The sequence below is a fragment of the Manis javanica genome, chromosome 13 (genome assembly GCF_040802235.1).
Source record: "Manis javanica isolate MJ-LG chromosome 13, MJ_LKY, whole genome shotgun sequence".
Classification (NCBI taxonomy): domain Eukaryota; kingdom Metazoa; phylum Chordata; class Mammalia; order Pholidota; family Manidae; genus Manis; species Manis javanica.
The window spans coordinates 90,822,734-90,837,517 of record NC_133168.1 but is presented as its reverse complement, the minus strand read 5'-3'; the positions used below and the strand labels follow the sequence as shown (position 1 = coordinate 90,837,517).

The window sequence follows — 14,784 nt, the reverse complement described above, 5'->3', positions numbered from 1 at the left end:
TTAAAAAAGAGAGATGTGTTTATTCCATGACCAGTACAGACCAAATGCATATTCACCGTATGAAAGTCAAACCAGTCAGTGACTCCAGAGTTTGGCCAACACTGAGGCACCAGCGTCGTGGTGTAGAGTGGGTTCTCATGGCACGTGTAACCTCGCCAAGGGTTCCAATTATAAAATTTAAAAAGTGGGGTGGGGCGGGGCAGCTGGCTGGTCGGGCTGGGCGGGGACCCTCTGCCTCAGTCTGTGGCCCCCAGCCTCCAACCTCATCCCCTGGCCTTTCCTGGTGAAAAACTCAAACAGATTTGACATTAAAAAACAGGCCAACGAATTGGGGCAGGGAGGGTAAAGAAAACATGGTTTTATAATTAAAAAGACTAATAAAGTTTGAAACTGAGTAAAATAATAGGCAGTTTTTTTGTGTTTTGTGTGTTTTGTTTTTTTTTGTGGGTTTTTGAGGTTTTTTTTTTACACCTGTTTGGTGGAGTCACCAACAAACTTCAAACAAAGATATGCCAACTATGTCCACTACACAGTACAGCCACGGTCACACACTACCCACAGCGCGGTGGCAGCCGCCGCTCAATGAGACGATCACACCATTTCAGAGATAAGCAGTGCCATTGTGTCTGGAGAAGAGAAGAATTAAAAATAAAATAGAATCCAACAAAAAATATATATATAAGAAAAAACAAAAACAAAACAAAAACAAAAACACCCAGAAACACAGGTGGGAAGGAACTGACTTTGGTTGGTGGCCTCACTCACTGGGCGAGGCCGGCCCACACACGCACGTGTGACAGTCACCTCGCTCCAAATTGCCATGGACACACACACACCTCCACGGCACTATTCCCTTTTGCACAAGCGAACACTTACAGAGAGCGGCTCTCGATTAAAGGCTTGTGGGGGGAGGGGAGGGGTGGGATCTGTTCAAGGCAAAGTCAGTGCCAGCAAGGGGTTGGGCAGGTGCCCTCGCCCGCCTCCAGCTCACTTGGCCCACCCACCCTGGTCTCTGGGAGCAGGCAGCGGTGGCTGGGGCCTGGGGGAGGACTCCCAGCGGGCAGGACGTCAGGAACGTCCCGTTCTCGGGACAGGAAACCAGTCATGGTGGCGGCAGCGACGATGTCCTGTGTATACTGTGTAGACATTTGGCGGAGAGAGGGGCCTCTACCCCGCATGCGGGGCTTGGGTCTGGCCAGCACTTGCTCATGGTGAGGCGTGCTCTCTGCTGACGTCCTGTGAGGGGTGGCGGGTGGCGGGTGTCCAGCCGGCTGTAAGGCAGACAGGCTCTGCGGTCCTCAGCTGCCTGACAGGCCTGCCCAGGCATAGGCATGCAGGAGGGCCAGGCCCGGAGACTCCACCTGCCGCTGCTGCCGCCTCCACTGCCGCCCCTAACACTATGGAGAGTCAATGTTTTGCCAGAAAATCAAAGTCAGAAGTCACCTAGGTGCTCTCAGAAAAGATTTTCTTCAAATATTGACAATAGATCGCTCTGGAAATTCATGTCAATGGTAGCTGCCATCTGGAGGGGAGAGGAGGGAGGCCGGAGTGAGGCACGGTGCCCGCCCTGCGGCGGCCCGCAACCCTGGGCCCGCCCGCGGAGGACGAGTGGGAGCCCCGCCCGAGCCCCCAACTCACCGCCTCCCGACGCCTCCGCTCCTGCTCCCGCTTGCGGGCCAGCTCCCTCTGCTGGTCCAGCACTGACTGGGGCTGGGAGCTCTGGGCTTGCGGGGCCGGTGGCGGCGGTGGCTCCTGGCGCTGCTGCTCCTGGCGGCGCCGGGCCTCCTCGTGGGCGCGCCGGGCCTGCTCCAGGGCGTCCTCGTCCTCTCGGCTCCTGGGAGGGCAGCGCCGGGTCAGCCTGCGGCCCACGGCCCGGCCCCCCATGCCCGCCCGGAGCCCCCCGACCTCATGCGCTCCTGTCGCAGCCGCTCCTTCTCCTTCTCTGCATGCTCGGCCTGCGCTTTCAGGGCCTTCTCCCGCTCTTCCTTCTCCCGGGCAGCCCGGCGGAACTGCTCGAAGCTGTCGCTCGATGACTTGGCTGTGGAGGACGGGGTGGTGGGGTGCTTCTGCACTAGGCTAGCCCAGGAGCCCATGTTCTTGATTTTTAGGTCCTGCGAGGCAGAGAGACCGTGGGGTACGTGAGAGGCCCAGGGCTCGGGAACAGGCCTACCAAGGAGCCTCCCCAGGGTGGGTGAAGTGAGGGGCAACTTGTGGACCCACTGTTCCTACCTTTTTGGGTGCAACTGGCGTCTTCAGCTCCTGCTTCTGTTTGTCCTTGTCAGGGACTCCAGGTGGGGGTGCATTCTGCTCAGGGGGCCGGATTACAGGCCTCCCAACATCCACAGGCTTCATTTCAGGCCCTGGAACACAAACAGCCCATGGGCCTAGGGCCCACCACAGCGAGGTGCGTGAAGAAGCTCATGGCCATTGTAGGCCTGGGGGCCTGAGCCCTGGTAGGGGCGGAGAGGGCACTCACGCTGGGGCAGGTGGACTGGGGCCTTGATGCTCTCCGGGTGCTTGGGGGGCTCCGGCCGCAGCGAGGGGCTGAAGGGCTCACTGCGGATGATGGGTGAGTGGGTCTTTTCCTCCTTCACCACCACCAGGGGCTGGGGCTGGACCACAGAGGCCACACGCAGCTCCTGGGACGGCACAGGCATGGTGGCTGTTGAGGCGGGCACGTACCCCTGGCCTGGGCCTGCGCCTGGCCCTGAGGGCTGTGGTACAGCCCTGCCCTTTACCTGCTTCTTAGGCTGGACATTTTGCTGGGGTGGCGACTGGTGGGTCAGGCTCTGGAACTGTGGCATCTGGGGGGAATGTATCATAAGCGGGGAGGGGGCTTCTCGGAGATGACCTAGAGAGGAGACAAGGAGTGTTGGCAGGACTGTGTGGGGACTGCTGGCCTGGGGCCCACCCAGGCCCCTCCAATCAAAGGGGCACCCCACAGTGGCTGTGCCCCCACACACTGGGCCCACGCTCAGCATGGGGCAGGGCTCTGTGGAGCCAAGGGCCCACTCAGTCCCTGGTGTGCACTGTCCATGTTATCATAGTTATCAGGCAACTTTGCAAAGTACTGACCCTGATACATTTAGTCCCAGGTGGGGTCTAGGCGTGAGCAATTCTTAAAAGCTCTCCAAGTGGTTCTACAGCATAGCCTGGGTCGAAAATACAAGGATTGCCAATAACCCCATAGAACAGGCCTCCTGGGCTCCTGGTTATCCCCATATGGCTTGGCCTGTCTGCTTCAGGCCCAGGGCCAGATCCCCAGGACCCTGCCACACAATTCAGCCCACAAGCTCCACACACTGGGACAGCCTAGCGCTGGCCTAACCACAACAGCTGGTAGAACAGGTCCTGGACTTGCAGGAAGTGAGCCAGCCCACCTACCTTCACCTAACCAAGGGCTGGTGAGTGGAAGTGGGTGGACCCAGACAGCCAGAGTTCAAACACCTGGCACAGGACAGGAGCCTGGGATGCCCTACTCCTGGCCCCTGAGAAGGCCCATCAAAGCACTCAGCCTGACCCTCAGCTTCACTGGTGAGGAAAATAGCCCCAGGTCACAGTGGGCTGGCACCTCAGGACCAGGCAGCTGGAAGAACCAGAGTCCTGCCCTGGACTCTTCCACCCGCCCCAGCATGGGGACACCTTCCTCCTTGAATCCCTGCCATGGTTCAGCCAGCCCCAGCGTAAAATAAGCCACACTGGTCCACAAAAAGCAGCCACATCTCCTGCACCTTTGCTCTTGGTCCTGCCTTGTGACTCATGCTGAACCACCCAACCTGGGCTGTGTGTTATCCCTTCCACCAACCTCCTTCAGGTCTGCTCCCAGCCACCATCTGTCACACAGATACCCTTGGGGCCACAGAAACCCTTGGCCAGAGGCGCCCATTTTCATGGGCCTGGAAAGAAGCATAACAGCCCAGGTATGATGGACCCCCGTGCCCTTCTCTCCAGAGCGAGCACTCACTCCCAACCTCAGAAGACAAAACACCATGGAGACAACATGGCAGAAAGGACGAGACTGCCGCTGCACCTTGGTCCCCAATCTGTGGCTGCTTTTGCTGGCCTTGGTATTGGGTGGCCCCACCCAGGCCTCAGTGACCTGCAGACACACCATGACAGCTTCTGGGCCCATGGTTTACAGGAGCTGTCTGTCTGCTTGCATCTTCTCCTGCCAGCACCCAGGCAGGGGAGACCCAGTGGCAACAATGCAGGTCGAACCGCCTGGTTGGCCCAAAGCCCCCAGCTGGGTTCCAAGTCACAGGCTTCCTGTGAACCCATCCCAGGCCACAGGAGCTCAGGAAGAGGTGGGAGTGGGGACTCCCAGCACAGGGGACCAAGGGGGACCTGCCCCGCCCCATCCCATCCCACCCCACCCCTCACCCCACCTCTTCCAAAGGCATTTCATCACCTGCCCATTGCTGCCTACCACAGGGAAGCCTGGCCTTGTTCAAGGGTGGGCACAGGCATAGCTGCATGGCTGCTGGGACCAGCACCAGTCTTTCCCAAGGCAGCCAGCCAGCTGTTTCCAGCTCAGGATGTGTACCAGTCCACTTAGCACCTGGCAGCTTTTGCTGGGCTTTTGCTGGGCTTAAGAGCACTCATGGCCTAAAGTCAAGTCTTCTTGTTCAGGTTGGGGGTGTCAGCCACGGCAATGCCAAGCCGCTGCATGGTCTACCCGCCAGGTCCAGGAGTTTTAACCTGACTTGTACATCATCACATTACGGGGCAACAACTGGAACATTCCCCCACCCCACTGGGGCCGGCCAGGAAGTTCTGGTCACAGATACTTAGGAACGGTGCCCAGAGGAAGGGAGAGAGGGCTTGGTTTGACCAACACTGTCCTTGGAGAAAGGGCAGCTGCATTAGGCTGGAGGCAGGGAGCAGGAGTGGCAGAATATTCTCCGGTGGGCCCCCGAGCTACCTCTGAGCTGCAGCCCATTCTCCCTGACGTGGTCCTGGCTCCACCAGGCGGGCTGCACAATGCCGAGAGCAGAGCCCCTGCTCTTGCAGGTCTCTCAACAGCTGCTGCTGCCAAAACCCGCCCTAGCTTTGCCTGGACCTCATTCTCCATTTGTAACCACCTCCTCCAAGAAGCCTGTTCCAACCCCCAGGGGCCAACTAGCAGCTTCTCCTGGGCTCTAGGCTTCCCCACCCACAGGGACCCGGTGCACCACAATGTTCTTGCTGAGTTCTGAGAGAAGGGCCCAAGGGGACCTTGTTGTGCCGTCTCAGGCTGCAGACAAAAGAGACACCTGACAGGCACTGCACAAAGCACCTCTGCCCCTTTCAACCTGCCCAGAGGCTTTGGGGCTAAGCCCAGAGCCTATCTCAGCCTGAACCAAGGGCTGAACTGTCTGGCTTCTCCTGAATCCCTGGGGCACTGGGGCCACTTACCGGTTGAGTAGGGGTCCGACTTGTGGTGCCGGGGTGAAGGGTGGTGCTGGATGACTTGCTGGGCTTTGGCAGGCTGTGGTGGGGGTGGCTGCTGGCCCGGGGGTGGGGGTGGGGGCTGCTGGCCTGGGGGAGGTGGGGGCTGCTGGATGTGGGCAGGGAACTGCATGGGTGGCATGTGCACGGGCCGTTGTGGGGGCTGGTGCTGTGGCTGGGGGGGCGGCTGTGGCTGGGGGGGTGGGGGCGGTGGTTGGAGCTGCTGCTGCACAGAGGGGTGGGGTGGAGGTGGCAGGGGCGGCGGGGGTTGGGACTGCACCTTCACGGAAGGGAGTAGCGGCGTGGGGGGCTGCACCTTCTGCAGCTGCTGCAGGTAGAGCTGCATCTGCATGGAGGTGAGGGGTGGGGCAGGTGGCTCTTCGTCCTCCTGCAAGAGCACTTGGGGAGGCTGAGCCATGGGGGGCTGTGGAAGCAGGGGCGGCTGGGCTAGGGCAGGTGACACAGCTGGGGGCCGGGCCGGCTTGGGGGGCAGGGCAGCAGCTCTGTTGCTGGGCCGCGACGGCTGCTGGGGCAGTGCGTTGTGCAAAGCTGGAAGGAAAAGGACAGCACAGCAGTAAGGCCCCCAGCCCGGTCCTTCTGCTCCATCTTGACCTCCTCCTGGTCTCCCTCCACCTAGCAATCTCTCCCCGACTTCTAGACTTCCCCCCAGAACAAGGACAATTTCCAGGGAGGCTACAGGATTGGCCCATCACCAGCATCATTCTGCCCTGCGCCCCCCACCTTCAGGTCTCAGAGCAGGCCTTCCCTGAGTCCCCCAGGATGAGTGTGTGTCCACCACTGCCTGGGAGCTCCAATAGGTCACGTCTTTTCTCGTCTCTCACATGATGCCCGGCCCAGCAGCACTGAATTAGCACCTTCTTTATCAAAGTGTTAACTATGCAGAGCCAGTTCCGGGTGTCTCCTATAATTCTCCTAACAGCCCTGAGCAACTGCTGACCTCCCCTTAGAGACAGGACAGCTGAGGCTGAGAGGGGTTCACAAGTCTCCTAGAGGGCCCAGTCACAGGCGAGACCCAAGCAGCACAGACAGGGGCCTCCCCACACCTGGGCAGGTGGGGTGCAGCTCACCTGGAGGAGAAACCACCGAGTGCTGGTTGAGATGAGGCGGAGTGCTGTGCTCGGGTGGCTGGGGCAGGTGGGGAGGCAGCTCGGGCTGCGGCAGGTGCAGGATGGGCTGGGTGAAGTGACCGATAGGATCGAAGACGCTGCCTGGGAGCTGGGGCTCCAGGACGGGGACCTGGGCAGCGATGAAGGGTGGTGGCGAGGACTTCATCGTGGGGGCAGCCTGCTGCGGCATGGAGGGCGGTGGAGGTGGCGGTGGGGGCTGCTGCTGTGGAGGTGGGGGCGGCGGGGGCTGCTGAGGCACAGGGGCTGGGGCCTGTTGCATCTGTTGATGGTGGTGATGATGGTGCTGCGTACAGGCAAGCCAGTGTCAGGCAGCCCAACCCCGCCTAGGTCAGACCCAGGATCCCCCAAGGGTGCCCACAGTATCAGGCAGCCACCCCCGAAGACCACGTACCTTCTTCTGCTCCCTCCCGGGGTGCCCCTTCTTTTTTGACTTTGGAGCCATCTCTGCAGAGGAAAAGAAAAGGCCATGAGGCTCTGGGAGAGAAGACTGTGAGCTGGACTTGGAGGCAGCGAGGAGAAAACAGGGTGAGTTCAGAGAAAGGGCTAGTGATGGTGACAGGGAGCGTGGCTGGGGTCAATGCAGGATGGGTGCTGGTCAGGCGGGAGGGAGATGTGTGGGGTATCACCTACCCACTGGCCTGCTGCTTTCCTAGCAGGGACCACGCCTGCAAAGCCTCCCTGCCAACCCCCAGGCCTCCAGCTACATTCGAGTGACACCCTGGTGGCCTGAGAGCTGAGCTAGAGACCTCCCTTACCCCAAGTCTCCCGACTTGCTGGGCAGATGCCACCAGCATGACCTGAGCATCTGCTTGCTCCCCAAGCATTCAAAATGATCACGTCCACTTGCCCTGGGTCACACAGCTAAGAAGTAACAGAGCGGTGGTCTCCAATTGCACTGCCCACTGGGGCTTGCTTCCATCCTCCCAGAGAGGCGAAGCAGGTGAGGGAGACCACGGTGCCAGCCTGAACCCCAGAGCCATGGGACAGATGGGGGGACTGAAGACAAGTTAGAAGGCCACAGGCTGAGTACTCCGCGAGAGGAAGGGAAGGAAGCTGGCGGCCAGCCAGCCTTCCTCCCTGGGTTGACCAGGAGCAAGCTGGGGAGGTGCTCACTGCCATGGCCAGCAGAGGCAGCCGCCACGGGTCAGCTTCCCCTTTCTCCAGGGTATCAGCCTCAGTGCTGTCCCCAGGTCGGGACACAGTCCATGTGCTGCAGGGAGAAGGCAGTACACGCCCTGGTCGGTACCACTGTGCAGACTTGTCCTGCCTCTGCGAGACCCAAGAGTGCAAAAGCTGGCATGCCCACCTCTGCTCCCTCTCCACAGAGGTTCATGCTATGGAACTTCTGCCGGCTGTTGTTCCTTGCCAAACACTGCAGGTGGGCAAACCCCAGAGAGGGAGAGGAGGCCTGGCCAGTGCTTGTGGGCTAGGTAACAACGAAGTCACCAACCATTGGGTGAGGTGGGACGGACCAACAGTGCCCTTCTGGATTCCTGTCCCTGAGGCATCTCAGGGCTTTGCCTGCCACCCTGAGCTCCTTGCCAGGTGCTGGCTCTTGCTGTTGGTGTGGAAGGACACATGCTTTGCCCAAAGTGGGGCTGCCTCTGCTCGTAGCTGCTTCCCAGAGAGCTGTGCTATGCTTCTGTGAGGCACATGGCCTCAGGGTGCAGTGTGCCACCAAAAGGGATGAGAAGGGACCTTGTGCCCTGTGAGAGATCGCCAGTCCATGCGACACAAGATAGGGGGACACACGTCAGCAGCTATAGACATGTCTTCATACAAATGACAGCAACTGGGGACCATCTGGGACACGGGAACAGTAGGTGCAGCCCAAACCTGGACCTGGAGATGCCAGAATCTGGGGCTCAGGACTCTTTGCGTCACAGTATGAAACCTGGTGAGAGGGACACTGTGGGTGGGACAAACAGAGGAAGTCTGGGGGACCTGCAGGATCAGGGCCACAGGGATGGCAGCTGTGGAGCAGGGGAGCAGCACTGGACTGAGAGGCTGGAGCCCCAAGACCAAGGGGAACCCACACGCACTAGGGGAAGCATGCTGAGTGGAGCTCCTGAGCAAAGGGAGTGGGAGGAAGGGCTGGGGTGGGGGTGTCCCTCCAGGACGGGCTCCCCTCCCAGCATGGATGCCAGTAACAGAAACTGCAGCTCAAGGGAGGCAGGGGGCAGCTACTTGCACACTGGGCATACCTTTGGGAGGCGCCTGGGGTAGAGGCAGGGATGGCAAGCCGGGCAAAGAAGGGGGCCCACAGGTAAAGTCTGACCAGGAGAAGACACGGTCATAGGCAGAAGGCTAGGCAGGGGGAGGTGGTGTGTCAGCTAGTAGTAGCCTTGGGGGAAGCACTGTTTTTTTCCACCACAAAAGAGGGATGGTGGCTGGCTGCAGGCAGTGAGCAGTGGCCCACCCGAAAACTCCTGGGGACAAAGTGCAACGGGGCCTGGTGGTTCTTGGAATGGGTCATCAGTTGCTATGGAAAAGACACTGGGAGTATCTCAAGGCTCCAAGGAAGTGCTGGGTGGGACAGCTGACCAAGCGGTGTCGGAGCCTGCTGGCGACAGCCCCATCTGGCCCACACAGCCCGAGGCTCCTGCCGGAGTTACTGGTAGAAGACAACATGTGAAGTGCAGTTTCACGGCACACCAGCCCCACAATAGCCCCACACAAAACTCTCTAGAAAGGGTTACATGAAGATGGCCTCAAGTACTGTGTGATCTTTATTCCATGAAAATCTTGAACTCAACACAAATTTCATCTTTACATAGGATGGTAATTGTACAAAGAATTAAAACGTTTTTGTAAAATCTGATTAAAACACTGCTTCCTCCAGCTCCCCACCCCCACCTCAAGGGAAAAAGATAGAATAGAGGGTAAGGGCAGGGCAGAGGCGTGGAGCCCCTCAACTGAACCGATGGGGGAGCCTCAGCAGCAGTGGCTGCCGGCCTTCTGTCCCCTCACTAACTCCTCATGCCCCTCAACCCAGCTGGTGTCGAGGCCTGGCTGGCACCACCCCTGCCCGCATACAGGAGGCGACCAATAAGGAGTTATGGGGACACTGCTCTCTGCTCTGTTCATGGAGCACTGGGCACAGGTGACAGCTCAAGTCTAAAGATCAAGTTCTCTGCCAGATGGATGCCCCACAGGCAAGAAGGGTGGGAACCCGGACAGTGAGAGTCCAAGGACACTGCAGGAGAGTTGGCCTGCAGCACAGCCTGGGTGTACGCGTGTGGGAAGTGATGGGTCGGCACATGGGCCAACACTCTGGGAAGCCAGACTGCCATTTGTTCCAAGACAGCAGCAGAATCTTCCCAGAAAGACAATGCCAGCCAGCAGCTTCCCAAATGTCCTGTGGGAATCTCTGGGCATGAAGCCCCCCGGCACCAGCCAGGCCAAGTTGTGCTGGGAACACGTCAGGCACAGGCCAAACGGCAGCTCAAAACAGTCTGTCTAGCAAACGGAGCTCGACTGGGGGCCCACCAGCCAGGATCAGGCCCCAGCCTAGGAACTCCCAAGCACCACTGCAGGGCCCTGGAGGCGGCTCTGGGGAGACAGGCGCTAGAACCCAAGGCAAGGCGGGTGTGGGGCAGTTAGAGCTGCTCAGGCCCAGATCCCAGGGAGCTCGTGGAGGGGTGTGGGGCTTCCACACAGACAGCGGCCAATGCCCAAGGGCCTGCTGAGAGTAAGCTGCACCTCCTCAAATCTGCTTCTGGCTCCACAAGGCAGGCTCCAAGAAGCCAGGAGTTGGCTAGGCCTTCGAGAAGTAGACACAAAGTACACTTAAAAAAAACCCCCCCAAAAAAAAGACAAAAACAAACAAAAAAACATGCTCCCTGAAACACAGATGCTGTTCCTCAGGGAACTTTCCACATCAGGCAGTTTTCGGCTGAGATGCTGGATTCATGACCAAAAAAGGGCCGATATTTATTTTGAGAGTTAAAAAAGCCTATTCAGTGCCTCTCTGAGGGCTCGTGTGATGCAGCCATCCTGGTCTGCCCCACTCCCAGTGGCTGTCGTCATTCTAGGGGACTGAAGACCAAGAGGGTGCCCAAGCTGGCAACACCCCACAGGCATCGCAGAGCAGGCTGACCCCACAGGGCAGGGATGGTGGGCCTGGGGGGCCAGGTCGGCTGGCTGCACGGCTGCTCCTCCCCTCCGCCCTGCTCCTTACCAGTAGCCTGCCTGAAAGCTCTTACCCACTGCAGCCTGTTTCTCATTACCTGGTGGGGGTGGAGGGGTGGGGAGATGACTGGGAGACAGCCTAAGAGGTACTTGTACTTTTCCCTGTGTGACTTTAGGAGAAGCAGCTAAAGAAGTTGGGAAATGCCTAACAGGCAATGATGGAACAATTAAAATGGAAGAATTCCAGGGGACTAGGAGTTAAATGTGGCTGGTGAGAGCCTCTGGCTAATGAAGCCTGTAGCCACCAGAGAAGGGTGTGCTGAGGGACTGCCCCACTGAGCCTTTGGGACCAGCTGGCCTTGTCCCAAGAAAGCCTCTTCCTAAGCTGAATGAGATCTTCCCTGGGCTAAGGTCACTGCAAGGGCCAGGAGGGAAGCAGTTAGGATCCATTTGTCCCAGAAAAGAGGGAGCGATGGAGAGAGAAAACATATGTGTGATGGGGCCTTGCACACGGAGCAGCACCACATGTATGCGGGTGCAGGGGGGACTGTCATCACCCTCCGGCAGATGCCGCCCACCTGGAGGACCCCGGATGCCCAAGGAGGCTGGGTGGGACAGCCAGGAAGTCTTTACACAGGAGGCCCGGGCAGCTGGCCAGGCAGGCAAGCCTTCCCAGAGGCGGGACTAGGCGTGTGCCGCTGGACATGACTAATCCACCCCAGGACAGGCCCAGGGCTCTGAGGAATTCCATGACTCGATGGAGTCCTGTCCCTTTCACAGAAGAAAATGGACTTAAGCTATAGCTTGCTGGTAAGGAATCTGGAACTGAAGACCGTTTTATTAAGAGTCCGTGTCCAATGATTAGGCAGGACCTACATAGAGGGAGAGAGAAACCAGTGTGAGAGAAATGGTGTGGAATGCACCACTCAAGTCACAAGAACAGAAGAAACGCAGGTCAAGCCAGCCTCCTGTGCCCTGCTGGCTGACAAGACAACAGAGCACAGTGAGGGAGACTAGGAGCCCCGCCCCTGCCTGGCTAGTCATGGCAGGGACAGACCCACCTTCCCCTAAGAAGGGCCACAGGTCCAGCACGTGTGGGTGGCTCCAAAACTGCCCCAGCTTGTCTGTGCTTCTGGACAGAACTGCTTCCAGTAACAAGTTCCATGGGTGCCCTGAGCACTCGCTGGCATCTCTCCAGCAGGGAGGTCTGTGAATCTGGGAGGTACACAGTGCCCTGGGTCTGTCCTCCTCAAGATCACGCCTGAAGATCAGTCCATGTGCGACACCCATCAGGCACTGGCTCTGAACCGACGCCCCTGGGCCCTCCTGTACCTTGTCTATCTCAGCGTAGTGATGCTGGCCCATCCCCAGGGCTTGGCAGAGGTTAAGAAAAGCCCCCATGAAAGGAGGTTCTTGAGTGTAGGCCCTCCGGCTAACAGCCTTATCTGTGCACTCCTATGAACCCCAAGAAATAAAAAGTCAATTAAAAAAGAGAAACCCGTTTTATACACTCTCTGAGGAGGAGGAAAAAAGGAATAAAAAAATGGGTCAAGGAGAAAAGTTGTCCCTTTTTTCCTGTGGCATGGAACACAGTCCCCCTTGACTGGGGAGGGCGTGAGGCTCATCCCCACCCGCACAGCAGAGCAGATGGCTCTACGAGAGTCACAGGCACAACCACCACTGCACTCCCACGGCCCCCAAGTGTGCACATGGGAAAACCCCGCCCACTGGCTGGCCCATCATTCCGGGCACATTCCACAAGGCTGGCCCTTGCCCGTGAAGCTCCAGAAGCCCTCCAGCTGTGAGCCGTGTGTGAGGGTGTGCAAGGGGTCACCTGGAAGGCAGGCAGGCAGGCAGAACCGGCCGCAGTGCCCTCCTCCTGTCTTGAGAGCAAGCGCCACACCCCTGAAGAGGGCAGCAGCAGGCCTCCAGATGGGACTGGGACCAAGTCCTTCAAAGACCCTGGGGGTCGGAAGCTGAGGCTGGTTGTCTGGGAAGAATGCTCCGTGGCCTCTGTCTGCACTTTCCAGCTCAAATCTTTCCAAAATATCAAGCATTCCTTTTTCCCCTGGAGCTATTAAGAAACACCCACATGCTCTAATCCTGGGAAAAGGAAACCAGGAGACTAAAATAACTGGAGTGTGTTCCCACTGCAACAAGCAGATCAGGCCAAGTTCAAGAGAATTGCCCCACACCACCTACCAGGTAGCTGGGGGCAGGGGATCCTCCTGAAAGACACACACAGTGTCCACCCCTGCCCAGAAAAGACCTGTGGATGGCATATGTTAAGAGCCAGACATCAGCAAAATGATGGGGTGCAAGCTGAACTTAAGAGTTCTAGGATACCCCCCAGGAGCCAGGCTGATGTGATCCCAGCTCTGCCTAAAGCCTATCAGGACAGCAGTGGAAGTGGGGAATCAGGGCACCCACCTCCAGCCTGCCCAGCTGGGGTCTACAGAGGCCTTGGTATGGTGGCAGGGTGGCACTTGTACCCCGCCCACCCTGCCCTCCCAATACTTAACCCTCAAGCAGATCCAGACTCTAGCCAGAATCGAAGCTCAACAGAAGACCACAACCCAAGTAATAGCTGGGTTCAGAGAATGTGGTGAGACAGACCACAACCCAAGTGCTGCCGAGTGGGGGAAATGTGGAGCCCTGGGACCAGCTGGGGGAGACACATCCCCGCCACCCCCACATATATGGCATACTACCTCCCTGAACTGCAGCTGGATCCCAAGAATTAGCCCTGTACCCCAGGCAGGCGGCAGAATCCCACCCTGTGGACAACAGCCAGGAAGGGTCAATGTGCCACCTCAAAGCCCAAATTTAGTGCCTCTGTTCCATTTCTTTTGGTGATACATGTCTTGGAGCCATGTCAGCAGAACTGACCCTTAGTACAAGTAACAAAAATAGGCCCTTTCAGGAATTTCGGCTCCAGTCCAAATGGAAACATAAGAACAAGGATGGCAAAACAAGCCCCAAAAGACCAAGGGAAATACCTTCAATGCCCCCGATCCTGCCCATCCCCTCAAGAAAGAACCTTGGTAAGTGGTCACAGAACTTGGGCTGCTCGGCTCCAAGGGCCCAATGTGAACAGCTGCTGGAGTTGCTGCTGTAGAGGGAGTGCAGTTTCCGGTGCAGCAGAGATGGTGGACGGCCAGGGCCGGAAGTGCAGGCGCCTGCTTTGGGGCCCCCAGAGTCTGAGCCAAATGGCCAACCCACAGGGTGCATCCCTCCCGAGAGCAGCACCACCCAGCCGGCTCAAGACAGAGCTTTCCAGCGCAGGTGGACGGCAAGGGAAAAACCAGGAGCAGAAGACAAAAGGCAGCCTCGGAAAACCCAAGGTGGGGAGGGTGCGCCTGGGGAGAGGATGACCTGGAAGCAGCCTCGCCAACCGCCAGGGCCAGCTCACTGGAGCCTGGGATCCTGCAGGCGGGTGGCTGAGACTGTAAATCTTGCCCTCCTTCTCACCAGGACAGCTGTTCCCAGGACTCTCAGATTACTTGTTGCACAATCTTTCCACTTTCTTTAAAAGGATGGAAAATGTGAAAGAAATAAAAAAAAATCTCGGTGGCAGCAGAGTACTGCTGGAAATGCCATCACGGCTGCCCTACAGCAGAGGCAGTGGGTGGGGTGTAGGGGCATTTCTACCTAAAGCAAGTACACCGGGAAGTGGGGCCTGAGCACCAGGGACGCAGGCCATGGTCAAAATACTTGCAATCAAGATATCGGGACTGGACACTCACAGCCTCCTGAAGTACCACACAAGGGCCAAGAAGAGCTGCTTTAACTATCAGATCCCCTCCAATTCCAGCCTTTGGAGTTTTCTTTTGGTCACTCAGCTCCTTAGGAGAAAAGGCTGCTTAGGAGAAACCGTTAGTAAGTGCAGCCTGCTAGAAAACACAGGAGGTGCAAAACCCCACAGCAGAGGCAACTCTGGGGCATGGCAGCCACAAAGAATGCTAATTGGGCCCAAGAATGCAGCTATTCACCCATCTGAGGGCAGTGGGCCCTGGCCAGAGGAGTCGGCCCTTTCCAGGTTGGCAAGGGGCTCAGCGCCCCCTGCTGGTTGAAATAA

At 58.2% G+C, this 14,784-nt stretch overlaps 1 protein-coding gene across 8 annotated transcripts in view; it reads right to left on the bottom strand.

Moving 5' to 3' along the window:
- BRD4 (bromodomain containing 4) overlaps window positions 1-14,784 on the bottom strand; it is an 83,144-nt gene continuing 68,360 nt past the window's right edge. For 5 of the 8 annotated variants that reach the window (XM_073220240.1, XM_073220237.1, XM_073220242.1 and 2 more), the window contains 8 exons: window positions 6,967-7,019; window positions 6,516-6,858; window positions 5,395-5,976; window positions 2,477-2,851; window positions 2,230-2,360; window positions 1,906-2,111; window positions 1,639-1,834; window positions 1-1,522 (listed from right to left, as the gene is read on the bottom strand). In XM_073220240.1, the coding sequence (XP_073076341.1) occupies window positions 1,454-1,522; window positions 1,639-1,834; window positions 1,906-2,111; window positions 2,230-2,360; window positions 2,477-2,851; window positions 5,395-5,976; window positions 6,516-6,858; window positions 6,967-7,019 (1,955 nt within the window). In that variant the 3' untranslated portion in view covers window positions 1-1,453. The remainder of the gene's footprint in view (window positions 1,523-1,638; window positions 1,835-1,905; window positions 2,112-2,229; window positions 2,361-2,476; window positions 2,852-5,394; window positions 5,977-6,515; window positions 6,859-6,966; window positions 7,020-14,784) is intronic. The other 3 variants (XM_073220239.1, XM_037018401.2, XR_012124463.1) reach the window with 2 other exon arrangements.